This window comes from Lycium ferocissimum, chromosome 5, assembly GCF_029784015.1.
Source record: "Lycium ferocissimum isolate CSIRO_LF1 chromosome 5, AGI_CSIRO_Lferr_CH_V1, whole genome shotgun sequence".
Classification (NCBI taxonomy): domain Eukaryota; kingdom Viridiplantae; phylum Streptophyta; class Magnoliopsida; order Solanales; family Solanaceae; genus Lycium; species Lycium ferocissimum.
Window position 1 is genome coordinate 5,825,406 of NC_081346.1, and position 20,924 is coordinate 5,846,329.

General features: G+C 35.7%; 1 protein-coding gene across 10 annotated transcripts; it reads left to right on the plus strand.

Annotated features, from left to right (window-relative positions):
* Positions 1-3,474: 3,474 nt before the first annotated feature.
* Positions 3,475-19,104, plus strand: LOC132055629 (sister chromatid cohesion protein PDS5 homolog A-like). 10 transcript variants are annotated; one of them, XM_059447554.1, is made up of 18 exons: positions 3,476-3,909; positions 4,063-4,114; positions 6,087-6,396; positions 7,627-7,790; positions 9,362-9,565; positions 9,770-9,951; positions 12,173-12,302; positions 12,386-12,532; positions 13,917-14,354; positions 14,481-14,990; positions 15,109-15,195; positions 15,372-15,443; positions 15,623-15,715; positions 15,886-15,978; positions 16,364-16,446; positions 17,950-18,001; positions 18,235-18,321; positions 18,416-19,104. In XM_059447554.1, the coding sequence occupies exons 4-18, from the start codon at positions 7,665-7,667 to the stop codon at positions 18,458-18,460; spliced, it is 2,349 nt and encodes a 782-aa protein (XP_059303537.1). In that variant the 5' UTR covers positions 3,476-3,909; positions 4,063-4,114; positions 6,087-6,396; positions 7,627-7,664; the 3' UTR covers positions 18,461-19,104. The 10 variants fall into 10 exon arrangements, with proteins under 10 accessions (XP_059303534.1, XP_059303537.1, XP_059303531.1 ...); XM_059447548.1 differs by having other exon boundaries at positions 6,087-6,386; positions 13,917-14,990; positions 18,416-19,103; XM_059447545.1 differs by having other exon boundaries at positions 3,477-3,909; positions 13,917-14,990; positions 18,416-19,103.
* The last annotated feature ends 1,820 nt before the right edge of the window (positions 19,105-20,924 follow it).

A 20,924-nucleotide genomic window follows, 5' to 3' on the forward strand; every position in this document is an offset into this window, starting at 1 on the left:
CGTTTTATTCTGAATTAACAAAGATTGACCCTTTAATTTCATTACTTTAAGCATCTTCTTCTAGTTAGCAGTAATCGCACCCATCTTGTGCTATCCTATTAGATTGGTTCAAGGGTGATTCATGATTTTTTTTTATTTGTTAACCACTGTAATGTTTGCAGGGTAGAATCACTCATAAGAAACAAGAAAAGGGTGAAACCATTCACATTATAATTTGTTCTGTAGTTAAACTCTGAAATTTAGTTTACAATTAATGCAACTTTATAGAATTTATTAAAGAAGAAACTAATTTAAAGTCTATCAGCTCCTAGTACATTTTGCTTTCTGTAAAGTCCAACTAAACTACTAAAGTCTACCAGCTAAACTATGAGAGATATCATCACCAAACTTGCAGCATGCCTACCATGATATATGAAGCTTCTGTGACCAATTCTTCAAATACTCAAGCTTAGTAGAAATAATTACTCTTTTCATCACAAGTCCTTCCTACTGTTGCTGAAGAGAAGTAGAAAACGATAGAGAGAATTGGGGGCAATAGGATGATCATATGTGTTTGTTTACCCCCGAATAGTGGATAACAATTAAATTTGTAAGTGGCGGAAAGGATATGTGGATAGATTTAATTATAATATAGGATACTAACGAATAAGTAATGATATGTATTAGCAAATAATAGCAATGGAAACTAGAGAAGAGGAGTTGACAAATGTTGCGAATTGGTCCGGTCTGGAAGAAGCTTCTTTTAACTGAGCCAAAATATTTGAGGAAATATTTATGTCACTTTGCTGATTACAATATGTTGAATAGTGAAAAGCTAACCTAAAAAAAGGAAGAGATAGCCCTCTATTTATAGGTAACAGTAGGTGGGCCCTAGTACAATGTAGAAAAAGCTTTTCTAGAAAAATCCTAAAATGGATAAGGCTGCGTTTGTACGGTCTGACACCCGTACTGTTGTCAGCGTAAATGGCGGAACGGTTAGATGACGCGTGGCCTGCTCCATAACTGATTATCCGAACCTATATTGAGTGTGCTCTTTAGGCTTGGATTCTCCGTGTCTGGTAAAATACCCTCGATGTTGAGGCAGAGTTGAATGTGTTCGTCACCCCTCGGCTCTATCTTTTACTCCGGTTCCCATCGGACACAAGTTGATCCTGTTTTTACTGTATACAATGTTATTCTTTAGTTGGGCCAGGTCAAATTATGAAGCGGGTTTAAAAACGAAATTGAATTATTTTGGGGGATTTAGGGAGTTTCGTTAAGACATGGGTATATTTGAAAACTTTAATGACATGAGGGGCATTTTTGACCCACATTCGTAATGGAGGATATATTTTTAGCCCCTTTCTCAAAGTAGAGGAGTATTTTTGACCCTTTTCCCTATCCCTTATTCATTAACTCAACCCATTTTAACCTACCTAAATTCAATTTAATCTGCCAATTTAACACCCCTAATTACAGTCCACGTGTTAACCCTACATTCTTTAGTTACAGACCCAAGTTACATGCGAACCCAGAGGTTAGCAGTAAAAAAGCACTTTAAAAAAACTATGTCATTTTAAAAATATGTTTATAATATTAGGGGGAGGGGAGATCAGTGTTTTAAAAGGTGGGGGCATAAGGCGGGGTGTTTTACATAATCCTCAGCGAGGCGTAAGCCCCGAGGCACGGGGCGTAAGCCCCATAGGTATTTAATTTTTAATATTTCATAAAATAATATAATTACAATAAATACTTTTAAATAGGTAAAATTACATAAAAAAAATGTGTGTATATATATATATATATATATTGCTTGATCCACAGAAAAAACTAATCAAAGTAATCCATTATACGTCACTTACAACTTGTAATTATATACTATAATATAATTTTACAAGTATAAACAATACAATGAAATAAAAGCTATTATGAAATGCAAATCAACTATAACACCTTAACTTTCAAACAATGAAAAAATCACAATTTCTTAAAACAATATTGCTATCATACTATTCATTTTATCTCAATATTATAATTAAAACGTAACTCCTTCATGAATAAAAATAAAATCACTTTCAAATAGCGAAATAATAAAATATGATAATTTTGATACATAGAACAAAAGACCAATGACAGTTAAAAATGTACAATTCGGTTATGTATTTTTAAAAGAAATATAAAGTGATATTCACCCTATTCTCAAATGTATGCAATACTATGACTTGTTATTCAAGTTTCACCCAATCTTCGTATTTCTATAGATGAAAAACAATTAAGTATCATTTATTTGTTAAAGAATTATAAGGGTCAACGATTCTAATTAAGAAATTTAACATATAATTTGTGTAAGAACTGTTAGGCAAGCCCCGAGTGTTGGGCGTTAGGCGTGTTTAAGGCGTACAGTCAGGCGCTTGAGACGTAAGCCTCACAGGAACTAAGCCCCGCACGTGAGCCCCGGGGCGTTTTGCCAGTGCCCCGCCCCTGGGCGAGCCCTGAAACTGACTTTTAAAACACTAGGGGAGATGAAGAAAAGGAAAAAGATGCTACGCATTATTACCAGTGAAATTTGAACTTTAAACCTTTTACATTAAAAGATGGGCAACTTACGCAAATGACTTTTTTTTTTTAGGCATAGCTATATTTTTGCTAATTACATTTCGTAACTACAATAACGTGTATTTAAATTCGGCTATATTTCGCTGTATTTAATTCGGATGTATTCATTCGTAACTACTTTTACACTGTATTCAACTTATTGTATTTAAATTTCGTTGTATTCAAACAACATAAATGCAAAAAAATACAAGGATATTCAACTGTATTCAAAATTCATTGTATTTATTTGTATACAAAAAAAAAAAAAATCTTCTTCGAAATACAAGTGAAAAATACATAAAGAAACACACTGTTTTACACTAAACAAATAACGAATACACTGAAATACATGCAGATCTGAGATACAAGAAAAAAAAAAACTCTCAGATTTGAGATACTGTACAAGAAAAAAAATACACTCAGATCTTAAATACACCGTCGGAGATTTTTCCATCACCGACAACGGCGCCATCGTCCTGTAAGGATCCAACCAGAAACCATTTCTTTCGATGTATTCAACGCAAAAACAAATACATCTCAAGCAACAACAATGATAAATACTCAGATCTGAGAAATACATTGTATTTGAGAAATATACTCAGATCCGGCAACGATGTCGTTGTCACTGTCAACCATTTCTTTCCCACCGCTATCAACGGCGAAGTCCGCTGCCGTGATCGACGGCAAAGACGATGGAGCTAGGAGGAAATACTAAGATCTGAAAAATGAAGATGGTGGAGGAGGAAGAATTATAATAAACTCAGATTTGATGCGAATTATAATTAGCTATTCAATGTTAGCTATGTATTGTAATTATTTTAAAATATAGCTACTAACGATAAATACCAAATAAATAGTATTAGTTACACCATCTAAGAATTCCCTTAAAGGAGATAAAGAGCCTGTGAGCGAGCGTGGATCCGAAATTGGTAGTAGTTATTCCCAATCTAAAGAGTTTTATTAAAACCAATCTATTTATTGATTTTTCAGTTACTACTAAGTACTAGTAACAAGTTTGATACGCATAAAGTCGGGGGAGTGGGATCTAAAAGCTTGGCGTTCCCGCCATTCAATCGAAAGTTTTCCATATAAAAGCACTACTCCCCAAACTTGTCTATCATCTATTCATCTTCGCTCCAAATCGTTCTCACTTGTTACTCATCTCATGAATATATATATTCGCCATTCATTGCTAGGGTTCCGCGCCACCATAGCCAGACTCGCTTCAACATCTTTTAACTATCATTATGCCGGCGCCTAACACAGTTCCTATATCAGTAACGCATAGTGCCAGTCTGCCATACTTCCATATCTTGTTATTTAAAGAACGGGAAGGTAAACTGACTGAGGATTTCCAGTTGATATTGCAGATATTCTAAACTTCTGGAGAAGTAGTCCCTCGATCATGTGATTATTTAGTTGTGATCTGTTACTTAAGCTGGATTTATTGCTGTTAGTAGTCACACTAACTGTTTCTAAATTGTGCAGGGACAAAGATCATGGTCACAACTCACAAATTATTATCTGATGGGACAGATAGGTTTGTTATGCGACCTTTGTAGGTTAATATATTACTTTCTTATCTGTATACTGTGGTAGCTTCTCAACCACGTCATATGTTGTATGAGCATGTTTATTCAAATAAACTTTATGAGCATGTTTATTCAAATAAACTTTTTTTTTTTTTTTTCTTTCTAAATTGCTCAGTCAGTTTGACTTTTGAAACTTGTTAATTATGGCTTCTTCTGAGGGCTGAAACTGTTCTTCCATGGCGAAGAAAATCAGTGGACCTTTGAAATAAAGCTGTCGTTGTGACTTGTGAGGTAAAGTTAGAAATACTCTTAGATGAGAACTGTTTATTCTAATAAACTTAAGTTTTTTCTTTCTAATTTTGTTCAGTTCATTTGACTTTGGAAACTTGTTATGGCTTCTTCTGAAGCCTGAAAGGCTGAAACTGTTCTTCTATGATGAAGAGAACCTGTGGACAGTTAAAATAACGCTGTTGCTTGTGATTTGTGACGTGTGAGGTAGGTTAGGTTAGTACTCTCAGCTGGAGAGGAGTCATTTTGGGTAAAGTATGTTGTGTAGTTTTGCTACTTTAAGAAAAAATATTGACATCTCATGATTTTTTTTGGGGGCTGCTTAAATTACTCTCGCATAGTATATATGGTGCAAGGGGTGCTATTATGTGGTGTCTGGTGGATGGTTCTACCTTATTATCACATTTGTCAAAGGTCAAGCTTCCTCTAAGGTTGGTATATGTGCTTTAGAAGTCTTTAATTACTATCCTTTAAAAGCTGTGCCCATTGTATTGAAGTTGGATCAGTAGGTATCTCAAAAACTTCTACCTGAGCCCACTGATATTGGAGATGTTGTAGGGAAACATTAGCTCTGTCTGGTTCTTGTTTGATGATAATGTCTAGCCCCCCTTTATGCATATATTTTTTAAGATTATGTTTGTTCGTCTGACCATTAAATCATTTAAGGTTTCTGCACTCTTAGTCAAGCTCACCCATCTTTCCCATGTACTTCCCTCTCACATTGGATCCTTCAGTCAAAGTTTGAAGATTTTGAGTAAAAGTGTAATGTTTGAGTGCTTTTGAGTATCTGCCCTGTTACTTGTTAACAAAGTGTGCAGTAAGAGCATTACCACTGAAAGTAATAGCTTTGTACTGATGCAATATGTAGTATATGCAAATGAATAGCTCTGGCTTTGACATTTAACCTTTATATGGATGCTCAGGAAGATGGATGAATCTGCCTTGATTTAAAATGTAACTAGAAATGATAAATTAACCTGTATATAACTTTTGTATATTTGCATGATAACATGACCATAAACAAATGTCGAGCTAATATCATGTATGTGAAGATGACTTACTCGTGCTCTATATCTTCCATTTATTTTCTACGTCTAACTTTGGGAAAGGATTCCCTACTTTTCTGCTCTGCATTTAAAGAAGAAGTTTTCTATAGTGCAATGTTCTATGTGAGTTTCTGCAGCGGGCTTCTTCAAGCCTTTTGATTGATCTTATCCATACAAGTTTGTCTTTTGTACAGAAGGTTAAAGCTTTTTTCAGCTTTAAGGTTTCCTTGATTGTCTTTGTAGGACAAGGATTTATTATGCTGAAAAGTATAGGAATTGTGAATAATATTAGCAGAAAAGCTGATTTAACTACACCAGTGACTAAAACAAATATTACTATTGTCTTAAATATAAGAAGCTATAAAGAAATGACATTTATCTATTTAGAACGGAACTGCTACAAGGAGGCTCAGCGAGTTAGGGGACCAAACCTGTGGAGATAATGCTTATCGACCTTGTATAGCTCAGGGATGTAAAATTAAAAGTTAACTAGTACATTTCTTACATAGTACAGTATATTCTATGTTTGATATAAAGAGCTAACACTCATTTGCTGCCTATAAGTTCTAGCTTATTTACTTATTTCAGTTTAGGATCGATCTTATATGTTTGGACCAATCATTTCTAATAATTTGCTGATCTGCAGGGCCCATGATATGGCCTAGGGACTCTTATTTGCTGTCTGCACCTGTATCTGATGCCATCTTTACAAAGTAGAGTGATTTTACAGCCAACTGTCTATTCTAGTGCAAATCCACGAGAGCTTCCTAGCTCAAGGTCATATGCAACAGTGTTGAGTTTCTACAACAGTATGACCTTAAAGCCAATGTATAACATGGTCATCAAGTGGGCAGCCGCTAAGGAGATAGAACACGGCAACGCAATCCGCTAAGTGGTCTTTCCACCTGTTCGTGAAAACACTGTTTACAAGAAAGGCAACTTATGTGTACGTCCACGTGAGTAATATATTTGCAATCTTTATCAGTCGGTTTATCATATATGCGTGTCTACTTTTACTTTTTCCTTTTTTAAATTTTTTTTATACATGCTCTAACCTCAAATCAGTGGGTAACCCGCCTAACTGAATTTGTCTCTAGTCTGGACAGGACCCGAGGCTTTGTTCCTGAACCTTTTAATACGTGGGTCCCCCCTAGGTTCTAAGGGGCGACAGAATTGATTTACTCAGTTTTTCCTTTGTTGTTCTGTTTTTGTAAAAAAAATCTTTTATTTCAAATCGTTTGGTTCGCAGACTAAATTATTAGGAATTATAGTCCGGGGCTTATAATTTTTGGACTAATTTATCCCACCTCAAAAGCGGGATAAAATAATCCCAAATTTAATAAGATATGATGGAATATTCAGAATTAAGTTTGAAATTAAATTTGTATTATATTGGGTTGGCGGTATAAATTTAATCTCGAACTTAATAAGTTCCTGACTTGGACATCCAGTGCAAGACCCACTGCAAATGTATTTCTATTTCTGATAGCCAGAGATAGATTATAGGAGAATCTCGTATAAGTCCTAAATTTGATAATTGCTAGCATAAACATTACTCATTCAAGTTTCAAAATACTAGTACGATATTTAGAAAACCTTAATAAGAAGGTATAAAGTCTAAAGACTGATAGCTTTTTATTGTTAATCATAATCTTGATAGTACTAGTACTTCTTTGATCTTTGGGTGTCTGTATTCGTTCGTAGCAGAAGCGCCCAAGATTAAATAGGGAGGAAAGATGAAGTTAAACAACAAAAAAGGGCAGTTGGGAAGTGAATCTGTACAGATTACTGTAATGTAATGTAAGCAAAACATTTATTAGTACACCCTTGGAAGCAAATTCCCTTAATTGAAACTCAATTTTAAGAGGGCAAATCTGAAAATTTACGTAGTTAGAGTAATGACAACCTCAGTCCTACTAAGTCACGTTGAAATTGTACCACACCAGCACAAAACGTTAGTAATTTGGTTTTGATACTTTTGTGGGTTTTGAAAGACTCATTGACAGATGTGCTAGCCTTTGCTGCATGCGTTCCATCTTTCATATAACCCCTCTTTTTCTCTCTTTGTATACTAAATAGTACTAGCGTCAGCTTTTGGGTCTATTTGCACTTCCGTTTTTCCCTTTGCTCTCTCTCTAGCGATTTTTCTTTCTTGGGTTTTTGAGACTTGGTTTCTAAAATTCCAGTGGCTGTTCTTGTTCTGTGTGTGCTGTGAGAAAAGAAAATGTCTGCTTTGGCTGGTGCTTCTGTAAATGAGTGGGAGGAACGCAACCAAAGACTTGTTGAAGCTGGGAATGAGCTGCTTCAGCATCCCACATCTTCTAAAGAGGAGCTTCTGGAAAAACTTGATGTGAGAACCCTTTTCTTTTCTCTTTCCATCTGTTTAAACCTATGCAAATGTATGTTTTTTGTAACTTGTTTAATTTCTTTATAACTGACTTCCTAAACTGGTTTGAAATTTGTTTCAGGTTAACAATTTTTAATTAATCCTAGGATGAAATGATTGAGTTATTGGTTACTCTTCTTTTGAAAATTTTAGTAGTTTAGTTGGTTTACTACCTGAATTTTCTCTTTATTAGTAAGGGTTTGATTTCCATCTTGTTAAAAAATGACCCTTTTCATTGTATGTAATGTAGATTGATTATGGTTTGCATCAGGTGAAATTCTGATAAGCATCCCTAGTGAAAGATCATCTCCTCTAAGAGGTCTATTTCTTTTTAAAGACATTCTAGTAATTAAAAGCTCCATGTTTGCTTCGCTTAGCATAGAGGGGTCAAAGTCCAAATAACAGATGCCGTCGGTTGATTAGATGTATCTCTGAATAGGGGCGAAATAGCGGAATGGATACATAGGTTGATTGATGTTCTAGGAATTATATGATTGCTTGGAGAAGACAATGGCCAAAAAGTCCTCATGAGTAAAAGAAGGTGCAAACACTTAAGTTTTGTGATTGCGTCTCAGCTCTCGAACTTGTTTGTGCTACATACCTCTAATTTTTATTTTCCTCCAGCTATAGATCATCCATTTCATGCCATGCGTGGGTATATATATCCTCTTTAAGCAAAAGGGTAAGTGGAATTTTGCCATGTTTAACACAATGTTTGATTTATTTTATGGTTTCTCTAAAGTAGTTATGAATTCAGTAATATTTAGAAGGCTGAGATCTCTACCACACCTAATAATATATGCTTGAATTTTTGGTGAACCAAGACAGGCAAAAAAGCTGTCAACCTAGCTTCTCAAAATAGTACAAGAACATTCTTTCACTTGTAATTTTTATCCCACGTCTGTGTAGATTTGGGATTGTGGGGTTAGACATTCACCCTAAGGAAGTTTTTAGGCTTATACAGGAGACAAATGTGATACCTTGTCCTTCAATGAATATAGTACTACGTTGAATGATTCTTAAGTTTTTGAACTTTTTGTTGTTTGTTCTTTCTTTTAAGGGAAAAAGTTATCATCTACCTGGCAGCTGGACAGATTGTGATATCTACTATTATCAACATGTCCCTTGCATGTAACTGTGGAAGAAGGATCAGTCAACATGATCCATCTTGAATCATGTTTATTCTGAAGGAACTTGATCCATTCTGAAGGAACTTGTGCTTGAACTTAAGTTGCATCATAGATTAAGATTTTTATTTGGCATAGCTTATTCACTTTTCCTGGTAGTTCAATTATCTGTATATGTTTCTTTTACTTCTTGTTGTGTATAGGACATAATCAGGCTTCCTGTTGAATGAAAGGACATAAAACTGCGGAGAGGGAGAGAGGGAGATGTTTGACCTAGTGACGTAGTTTAGAACTTTATCTATTTCTTTATTTTCTACAAGATCTCATGATCTAGCCTTCATGTGTCCAGATAGCATTTCCATGTATTTGACATTGTTCAATCATTTCTTTTTGGTATGTAATTTTCAGAATTTAGAGCATCTTCTGTTAAGGGTGGCGCAAGTTCCCCCTGCATCGGCTCTAGATGCTATTCGACCTGCAATGGAAGCACTAGTTGCAGATGGACTTCTACGGCATCCTGACTTAGAAGTGAAGGTGTCAGTTGCATCTTGCATCAGTGAGATCATGAGAATTACAGCTCCAGAGCAACCATATGATGATAGCAGAATTAAGGCAAGCACAACTCATACAGCCTTCTTTGCCCAAATTGGAAGTCAAGGCTGGTTGTTAGTCTCTCTTCTAACTAGGCTGTTTTGCTTTGTAACTGACAGTTCAGAATTTAGATTCTGTAGTAGTTATGCATCTGTGATTTTCTTGGGTGCATGAATAGTATTTACACATACTCACAGTTTTGTTTCTTGCTCAATTGGTGGACAGGACTTTTTTGAGCTTGCAGTGTTGGCGTTTGGGAAATTGTCTTGCTTGGATGGTCGGTGTTATTCAAAGGCTGTTTCAATTATTGGAGTTCTTGCGAAGTACCGAACGTGCGTGCTAATGTGGGATCTCGAGTTAGATGCCTTGGTTGTTCAGATGTTTCAACAGTTTCTGAATAGTATAAGGTATATCTCCAATTATGCTATTCATTCATAACTTTTCTAACGGAAAGAGGGATTGAACCCGACACATGGGTGTAACTTTGCTGCTATTTTATGTTTTAGTTTTATTTGTTTCTGGTAATATAATGTGTGCTCTGTCCTTGCCACAAGTTAAAGTATTACTTTTCCCTTTTTCTCATTTTCATTTATTTTTTTGTGCACTGGGACAATGAAATACTAAACTGCAAAAAGTCAACCTTCATGAATGAGATGAGCAATTGCTTGTGACTACTGCTGTCTTGGGGTTCAGTATATTTTAGTTAGCTACTTGGCTTAGAGTTTTGTCTTGGTCAATTTCTGTCTTAGGAGAACTTTTATATGGGCACCTCAGCAGTCTCATGTCCTTGAAAGATTGCTCCTGCTGAGACCAAGCACTTCACTTTTTTGAATATAAATTGTTCTATTTTAACTGATTTGGGCTTTGAACATGTAAGCTAGTAAAATGGGAGTGGAAACGTGGAAAAGAACAGCGGCGAATTACAGTGTTGATTTTCTCTTCTCTATTTAGGCAACATGAATAAAGTTGGGATGTTGGTATTTGTGGATAAAAAAATTGGTAGACTTAAGCCCCTAGGGATTAGCTCAATAGGAATCAGTTGAGGGACTCGTTTCGTGGGTCACAAGTTTGAGCCCTGCCCCAAGCGAACTAAATCCAGTCTTTAAGTGGAGAAGGGTAGAGGAGTGGGTCCATCATCCCCGAGTTAGAAGGTTGCGGTTTGCCCAAAGCGTTGGCTCCAGACGAATTTCTCGATCATAAAGAAAAGGTCGGTAGACTTGAAAAGTAAAAAAAGAAAGGAAGTAAAGGCTGAAAGACCAGGAGTGGGAGAAACTGTGTCTCATTGCTGGCACCAATCAAGTACAATTTCAGCAGCTTTGATCAGTCTCATGATGAAGAGAAGTCACTTCCAAATGAATTTACCCCTCAACCAGAAAACTATACTAATCCATATTTAGTCGATATATCCTTTCTCCATGAAGCATGAGCATTCTACTCCGGAGAAAATCTCCACAACTTACTAAAGGCGTTGTATTATAGGTGGATAGTCTCCGAATTCCTGCCCCCTCGCATGTGGGAACCATAATCTTCTTCCACTCTACTAGGTGAAGTTCCTATTGCCATTCTTTCCCTTTCAATAAAAAAATCTCTAATGATCTTCTCCAAACTGTTGAAACACTTACATGCATATTAAGTATAGACAATAAATATAAAACATTTGGGTATATGGAGAGTTGATATCAGTACTGTTATCTTCCCTCCCTTAGTATATAGGCTTCTCGTCCACTCAATTTTTCTGAATTTTCTCAACAACCGGCAAATATTATTCTATGCAACTTTACAACTTCTAAACATTCAATGTTTGTGACTATTCAAATTTGAAATCTGACTATTAATTAGATATATTTCCGCTATCACTAATTTATCATAAATTTGGGCTTAATACATTGACACCCCCTTGAACTTGCTAGCAAATTTTCATTTAGACACTCGAACTATGACTTCTTCCAATTGAGCACTTGAACACATGATAAAGTTCTCCTGTTAGACACTCTTGGTTCAAATCTTGGAAAAACTTTTGCGCATGTTCTCAGGCGTCTATTAGGTAGTTAAGTTTAGCACACAAAATATGTCATTTCCTTTGATTATATACTTCAGCCTCAATAAGAAAATGCCTTGGGTTTTACGACTTACTGAGGCGAATGCGTATAATTAAAGGAGGTGGCATATTTTAAGTGGTTAACGTATCTATGTAATGTGCATTTGAGAACACGCGTAAAAGTTTTCCAAAATTTGAACCAAAAGTGTCTAATAGGAACACTTTATCACGTGTTTAGGTGCTCAATTGGAACACGTCGTAGTTCGAGTGTCTAAATGGAATTTACTGGCAAGTTAAGTGGCTATCAAATGTATTAAGCCTAAAGTTTGTACCCAATCAAACACTGTTATCGCAAATGGGATGGACGGAGTATATGGCAGTTTTAGCAGAATATTCACCGTCCTACATTCTTATATTGGATGCAGCATAAATGAACTTAGATGCTAAGGTAAATAGCATTCCAAAGACTACCGGATATGTTTTTTTTTTTTTTTCTCTCATAAAGTTCATAGACTACCAGTTTCTCAGGATGCCTTTTTTTTCTTCTGGGAAATGGCTGACAATGGTTTTGTCTCTTGTCCCATTTTAAGGCCGGACCACCCTGATCATGTATTCATGAACATCGCGGAAATAATGAGCATGATAATAAAAGAGAGTATTGAAGGAATTCCAATTCAGCTTCTGAACATCCTCATAAGTAGTGTTAACAAGGAAAACCAGGTATTGCTTTTTCTCTACAACTTTATTCATTTATCTTTGATGCATCTTTCTCATTATTTTTAATGACGTCGTCTTTGTTTCAGAATGTTTCACCTCGTTCCTATCTGCTGGGAGAGAGAGTTCTTCAAGAAAGTGCTGTCAAACTTCATCCATATCTTCCAGCAGCAGTGAGGTCCCTCCGCATTTCCACTAACAACTATTCGGAAGTTCTTGAATTAATAATGAGAGAGGTAATTAAAAGTAAAACTACAGTGGGTCCATCTGATATTCAAACTAATTGCTGAAATTATTTGTAAAATACATGATTGTTTAGTTGTATAATTCTCTGCTTTTCCCTTTCTTTTCTAACTTACAAAGAATGGAGTTCCCACCCCACCAAAGAAATGGAAGCAGATAAACATGCAATGTTCATTTTGTGGTAGACCATCTCTGCTATGACTTTCAAGTTCTGTATTCTGTCAAACTTATCCTCTTTTCTTGGTTATGTTCTGATTTCTCAGCTTAGGTGTTCCGGAGGAGTAATACAAAACTGGCATATGTTGTGAACCTTGGAAAAGGAATGCTGAAATATGTCTAGGATCAGTGCTTAATCAGCCGATCATGAAAAACAGATGATCTAATAATCTTAGATAAAGAGGCGGGAAGAGAAAGAAATACGAATTAACTATCAAAAAATTAGAAGAAGAAAGCAAAATTCTGATAAAGGAAATAATGACATGTTTGACCATTCAAATATGATGACTTGGATCCTCGTTGTTTATGCCTTGAAGGCAATCTGTAGCATCAGCTGCGAGTATTTATCATGGATCATGCTACCACACAATGTGCTACGGAGTTTTTATAACCTTGATTGCATGTTCCTAGTGAAATTAAGAGCACTGACGCTGAGATTAGATGTTGAAACTCTCCTACATCAATTATCCAGTTGCTGCTGAACTCATCCTACTTATCTTCACAGTTGACTTTTGTTAGATAGTTCATTTATATAGTATTCTACTAAGTGTCCCCATTGAACACTGTGCATTATGTACTGCGTAGAATATAGATATATATATATATAGGACTCAATGTAATACAACAGTTGCACATCTTAATAATATTTTCCCATGCACTTATTTCACAACTTTAAAGGAACTTGGCCTGCTTTGAAATCCATATCCTTAATACGAGAGTAGACTAGAAAATAGTCTAACAAGAAAGGAATATGGTAGTAACATCTAGATCTTGAGCTTTGGCGTATTACTACTATGTAAGAGTAGCTAAATTACCTTTTCCGCCATTTATTATCACCTATAATCTGTGAAGTTACCTTTACTTCATCGGAAGACGTGAACAAGAACTTATCCGGTGATGTTTCTCTTAGGTTCTTTTTTCTATTATAAACTCAGGAATGTGTATACTTGTTATTTTCCACCAAGCTGTCCTCATTTTTAGACTAGCTTGAGAAAGATAAAACTTAAGCTCCTTTATGAGATAGTCAGATGTTCTTCTTATTCTGCTGATTAGTTGTTGATCTAAAGGTGATAAGTAAAGGTAGCTTCACAGATTATAGGTGATGTTTATTCTGGATTTGTAGTAATGATGTAAATTCTTCCTTTGCTACGCACTTGTCAGAATGCTATAATGTTTCTTCCAAAATCTGGGCAGGAAGAAAGTGATCAATTTGTGAATGGAGCATCAAAATCACAGGTGGAAAATGGTCCTGAAGAGCTTTGTCATAAAGTTGCTGGCTTTGACGATGTTAGGCCACCCACGGAAGAAACTTCCATGCTTCCAGACACTGATTTTAAAGTTGCTGCATCAAATGGCTCTGTTGTAATTTCTGTGCGATCTGTGGACGATTCCTTTAAGACGCTGGTCAATAATGACTCTGAAAAGCTTTCCCACAATGCTAGTTATGGTGGCAAAGTTTGTCCACCCTTACCTGGATCTTCCAAGACGCCCACAAATGATGACCCTAGTGAGCTTGCACCACATTCTGCACCTGAGAGAGTTGCTTCATTCTTAGATCAACCATCTCACTTGCCAGGGAAAGATGATCCCGAGCATAAGGTCGATGACGTCGTTCTAGAGACGGATACAACTTTAAAAGAATCAGAACACGGAGATGCAATGAAGCAGCAGAAAAGTAAAGAATCAAGGAAGTCTTCCCCACCTGAAAACTTGGGTTTGATCAAGGCAGCCACAAAAGAACTAGATCTGGAAGCTACTCAAGCTTCAAAGAAAAGAGGTTGGAAACCTAATTTTTTTAATAAACCAGAGGAAGGATATGAACATGCCTGGTTAAGTGGAGAAAGGAGATCAAAAGGCCGTATTCGCTTGAAGGGTTGTTGGAAAAATACTAAAAAGAGAAGTAGCTGTTCACCTAAATGTGCAATCTCCACTGGATTGTATTCTTCATGTGGTGAGGAGAAGACTCCAATAATGACTAATATAAAGAGACGCCAAAAGGAGAAAAATGACAAAATAGGTCAGAATGATGGTGCACAATTTTCATCAATTTCAGCAAGAGATTCACCAGGAGCTATAACCAAGAAAAAAGTCTCGCAACCTACATTGGTTGCTTCAGAAGAATTTGGTGTCTTTGAGGCATTAGAAAAGAAACATGAAAAAGACGAAAAGAAAAATGTACCTGCCAGCTACCATGATAAAAGATGGCGGTCATCAGTACCGGAATCTGGAGCTGAGGTAAATCAAACGGTTGCGTCAATTGGCTGAATTCGTTTAGGAAGTTGTGTATTTAAGTGAAGTATTTATTCTGCCCCTTAGTTCTGGACTTATTATGTACATAAATCGAATTGTACAGGCATTGGGGTCTGTCTTCTCAATCACCAAAGAAAGCAACTTTGCCAAAACCTCTAAAGAACAACGTAAAAGGAAGAACTCGCCAGAGGTAAACATTTATTACAGTATCATTAATTAGAGCTGGCTTATCTAATGATATTAGGCAACCTTCAATAAGTGGTTACTAATGTGAATGTTCTTGTTTTGAAAGTTATGTCGATTCAAGTAAAGTATTTAATTTACCCCTTTGTCTGGACTTATTATGTACGTTGTTGAGTTCTGCAGGCCAAAGAAAGCAACTTCCCCAAAACCTCTGAAGAACAACGTAAAAGGAAGAGCTCGCTATCACAAGAAGAGGTAAACATCTGTTATCTTTAATTAGAGCTGGTTATCGTTAATGATCGTAGACTACCTTCAGTAAGTGATTACTAAAGTGAACGTACTTTTTTTGGAATATTATGTGGATTCAAGTAAAGTGTTTGTTATACCCCTTAATTAGTTTTAGACCTATTATGTACATAAATTGAGTTTTGCAGGCATTGGGTTCTGTTTCAATCACCAAGAAAAGCAACTTCTTCAAAACGTCTAAAAAACAACGTAAAAGGAAGAAATCCCTATCACAAGAGGAGGTAAGCATTTATTATTACTAATTAGAGCTGGCTTACAGTTAATAACATTAGACGTTCTTCAATAAGGTAGGAAAAGGAAATGTTCTCGTTTGGAAGTTATGTGGATTCAGGTATAGTATTTATTTTCTACCCTTAGTTTTAGGCTTATTATGTACGAAAATTGAATGCAGGCATTGGGTTCTCTCTCAATCACCAAGCAAAGCAACTTCCCCAATATCTCTAAAGAACAACGTAAAAGGAACAACTCGCTTTCACAAAAAGAGGTAAACATTTACTATCATTAATTAGAGTTAACTTATAGTTAATGAGATTTAGACAACCTTCATTAAGTGTTCACCAAAGTGAATGTTCCATTAAATTTGCCAATGAGGTTATTTATGTGCTGAAAACTAGTTTTGCTTTTGTCTATTTCGCTTAAGAGAAGAGGATATTTTCTTTTTTCTATCTTCAATGTGACTGTCCTCTACATGTGCTACAGTCCTGATGTCATGAAATTTTATAAAAAAGTTATCAGTTGTAACTGAAGAGAAAAGACTTTTGACCAATAAGGAATCTGATGTGGATACTTGTCGATGCTTCCACCTCGTCTCTGCATGTATCAGTGTTTGCTTTCTAGATTTATGAGCATCTCTATCATCTTTTCCTTAGGATTCTGTGGATAAGGTTGTCAGCGAGCATGGCAAGGAGCTGGTTGGCTGCAGAGTAAGGGTTTGGTGGCCACTTGATCAAGCGTATGTGATTTCACTGAATTAATTATTATGCAGTCAAGCTTCTGCTATTCCTGTTAAAAGTTTTAAATGTTGACTTGCTCTTTCACCGAATGAGTAGAAATTTTTTCATCTGAATAATTCTGAATGAATTGCTCTGTCATAATTTTCTGAGTATGGATAATACATATGCATCAGCATCAGTTATGCTGTCAATTGCAGAAGTAGGTAAACACTTTTAAATTTAAATGATAGGAACTAGATAACTGGAATATTGTATAAAGAACTTAGCTCTGTGTGAATCATGAAGATGATACTGTTAACTGGACAGGGCAAAGAAGAGGGAATAGTATGGTCAACTGTATTCTTAAAGTTTCTTGCTATAAAAATTAAATACAAGTACTTGTTGTAGTCCAGACATAAGGACTCAAGGGCATCTAAACTCTTGGCAGAAACCCTGGGTTGATGACTTGTCGTAGAGAAGGGGGAGGTGGTACGCCTGCATGTTAACAATGTTTGACTAAACGCTGAAAAAGGTAGATCTGACGAGTCGAACTATGCAAGTAGTGATTCCTGGGTTCCACTTTCAAGCTTAATTCCACCCATTGAATGCTTATATTCTCAAAAACATAGTATTTTGAGGGCCTAACATTATAGGTTATATTTGAGAAAGATAACGGTGCAGCTGATTCTTTATGTTTTAAATAGAAAATTGTGGTTCTTTTCTCTTCTCCCCTCTTCCCCACCCTCCACCCAAATGAAAAGAAAAGGTTTTTAGTATGGGAATATCTGTTTCAAATCTGACGTTCAACCAATAGGGGCCTTTCTTAAGGTAAAATATGACAAGTTAAAGGACATCATTAAGCAGATATATCTTGTTGGTGCTTGGGTCAGTTATTACATCATATTAGAGATGTAGTAGTATCGTTGCGCAAAAAGATTTTTGGTGGTAATTTTTTTGATTTTCTTTTTTTTTGATTACATCATAACTGATGCTGATGCATCATATTAACCATAACACCTAAAAAATGTTAAGTTAAGAACTTTACAGAATCGTACTTACAGCAAAAAGTCAGTGCCCCTATTCAAAAGCTAAACACTTATACATTGCCAATTAAATCTACCAAATCTCCTATATCCCCCTACAAATTCTGTTTACGCCAAAAAAAGAACAAACTAAGACAATTCATCCTGATTTTCTGAATGGAACTGCTAGTATCCTCAAAATATCTTGAATTCCTTTCTTTCCAGACTACCCACCATATACAAGCAGGGATGACCTGCCACCAATCTTCATCACTATTTCTTTTCCCCGCACTTTTCCAACTGCTTAGACAAAAGAAAACAGAATCATACTTACAACAAAAAGTCAGTGCCCCAAAAATAAGAATCCATACAGGCAGACTTTTGAGCACTTAGCTGCTTATTATCCTTTTTGTATATTTTTTGGACACATTATTTGTTTAGTTCTAATGAAGTTTATTTTTTAGTTCAAATGTTATATCATGTCGCATTCACATTCTGTAGGTTCTATGGAGGACGTATCACTTTGTTTGACCATTCAAAGAAGAAGCACATGGTAAAGATTTAGTATGGCTGTATAAACATTATTTTTCTTGTATATTAGTTGACTTAAACTGCTTTATGTAATCATACTCCCTTAATTGCTGGTTGATGCTCCTCATATGTTAATAGGCTGGTGTCAGTCTACATTTTCACAGGTTGTCTGAATCTAAATTGGAGTTGATTTGTCAAGCAGTTTTCTATGTCTTGGTAATGTTTTGTCATTTATGGTTTTCATGATATTCTAAGGTGATCTATGAAGATGGTGAACAAGAAATGCTAAACCTTACAAATGAACGCTGGGAACTAGTTGAAGATGACAATGCATCAGTTCCTGTGGGTTCCTGCCAGGCTTATCTTTTCCCTTCCCTTCTCTACTTGTTTGTTCTGTACTTGTCTTTATTTGCATGACTTATTGAATGTATTTCAGAGCCACAAGATTGTTCCTGATCCAAGTGATTTGTCTGACAGGTAAGCTTCATTCACCTCACTTCTCATTCATGGCAAGTCATTTGATGATTTAGAATGCTGCTTGTAAAGTTGACATGATCAACAATTTTGTTGTTTCTAGATTATGAATGTGAGAATGAAAACTGAGGGTGCAACTTTTACAGTTGGCATCTCATCGGTTACAATTCTGTCTGATTGAGAGTGAAATATTAGCATCAGAAGTAAAACTTAGATCGTTGTGACATGCTGGATAGCTATAGATGCTAGAGCAAACCACCTTCATTTAGCTTTTCCCATGTGGAGTTACTCTTGCGCCCTTTAATTTTCTTTCGGTGCATCAAATCTAAATTCAATAATCCAATTTTAATTTTGTTCTCTCACATACACATGCATATACCTGCAAGTCTCTGACTGAAAATGTCACCTTTTTTTTTTTTTTTTTTTTTTTTTTCCTTTCTTCCCTTTTTTTCCTTTGGCAAAACTTCTCGATAGATTAGGTGACCAAACTTTATACATTTGCATTTCCTATTTCACTAGTTTGCTTCTTTTGCCGCGTTGTTTGGTGTCCTCATTTTCAGATCAGCTACCCTTACACATCTGTCTTCCCCTTTAGTTGGAAGTTTATGTTATAAGCATTTAATATGATATGTTAAATGCATGCATCAGAATAGTGATACTTGTATCCAATGAATTTCAGTTATAGACATCAAGAAGATGCAGAGGGGGAAAGAGTCAGCTTTGATACACAAACGTGCTAAAGCAAATGAGCTGACAAATCCAAAAAGTTAATAGGGAAATCTACAGGGGCTTATTGCCAGATAGTATGCAGATCTTCTTGCAAAGGTGGATTCTTAAGTGATGCATCCATCCTTTCAATAGCTAAAAGTGATCTTTTAACCTTTTATTTGTTCAGTCAGTTACATTATAGATTATATTAAAAGCTTTCTTTTCGACTCCTCCCTTTCAATAGAATGAGATCTTTCCTTTTTTTGTTCCTCTTATAAATGAAACCTTCCTTTTCGTTTTTCGGCAAAATTATCCCATTCATAGACCATCCAGAGGATGCAAATGAGTTAAAAAAAATAAGATTAGCTCCTGTACAGAATCACAGTTCTCCTAGCACAAATTTAGGGAGCAAGTCCAAAACACTTCGGAGTTATTTACATAAGCACGTAATCACGTTACACCATGCGAAAAGGTTCGTCAAGCAGACAGCTTTCATAATGTAGTAGGGAGTTAAAACCTTCCTTTTCATCTCCTGCCTTCTTTAATTTGTTTACAAAATTTCTGACGAACACCCTCTCTCATTTTTCTTAAAGCAAACAAAAAGCATGAAACGTTATACTTCATTTTCCAGATAATTACAGTTCCTTTCTAGCATTTTGTTGATAGGCAATTTCTTTCTAGCGTAATTGGGGTGTAAACAAGATATAAGACACTTTTTTAGAATTTATTCTAAACGTATATGCTTAAATGGAAAAAACAACTAAAAGTCAAGCACTAATGTATGTGAATAATAAATGAACAAAATAAGGTTATGTTTGTACTGATCTGTTTTTCTCTTCATTTTGAATGAACTGTAATAAAACCCAGTAAAAAAAGAATGTCAATGAAATTTTGTTGGGTGTTCAAGATGTTTACTGATTGCATTCCGTGTTAATTGTATAATGGTGCCGATTTTCAGTAAATCTTTGTGTGAAACAATTTTTTTGGTTGCAAAAACAAAGTCACAAGGACTACTATATTTTCTTATGACCTTTAGGATACGATACTATGTCACATTTTAAGTTTATAAATTGTTGATTCATATTGCCTCAGATAAGGAAAGAATTTTAGTGGTTGATAAGTACTTACATAGTTGTTGCCTATGAGGCACCATCTTTGTTCAGATGAGGAAAAAGGATCATCTTTGTATAGGAGCTTTCTGACCTATGAGATACACATCTTTGTTCAGATCTCTTTCTAAGATCACGTGAAATGAAACAGGCAACACTATGTTTATTCTGCAAAGTTACCACGTTTCCTTTCAGGAAATTCACATGATAAAGATCAAAGAATATTCCATTGATGTTCCGTTTTGTTTCTTTCTGGTGGTATAAGCCCATTTGTGATGTGTCATTGATGGTGTGGAATGCTCTCTGTGTAAGGAGTTTTTCTGTTTTCTTTGTTGAAGGTCAGTAAAGGCCTGCTAGGATTCTGATATAACTTCTTGAGTTACGTTTGATCATAGCAGTTTCAATCTCCAAATTTGGGAAAAGCTGAAAGGGCCTCGTTCTAATTCTCTTACGATAATTGGTCTTGGAAAACATTATTCATGGTTCTGCCCTTTTTCTTTGGCTTTGGGTGATAAATAGGTCAATTTTCTCTATAAGGAAACTGTCCTCGTTCTCTCTCTTTTGTTAATTACTTCTTGTTAATTCAAATTACTGCATTAAAAGGTGCAAGCTAATTAGCCTTTCTGTAGTGCATATATAGTGAAAAAAAATAAA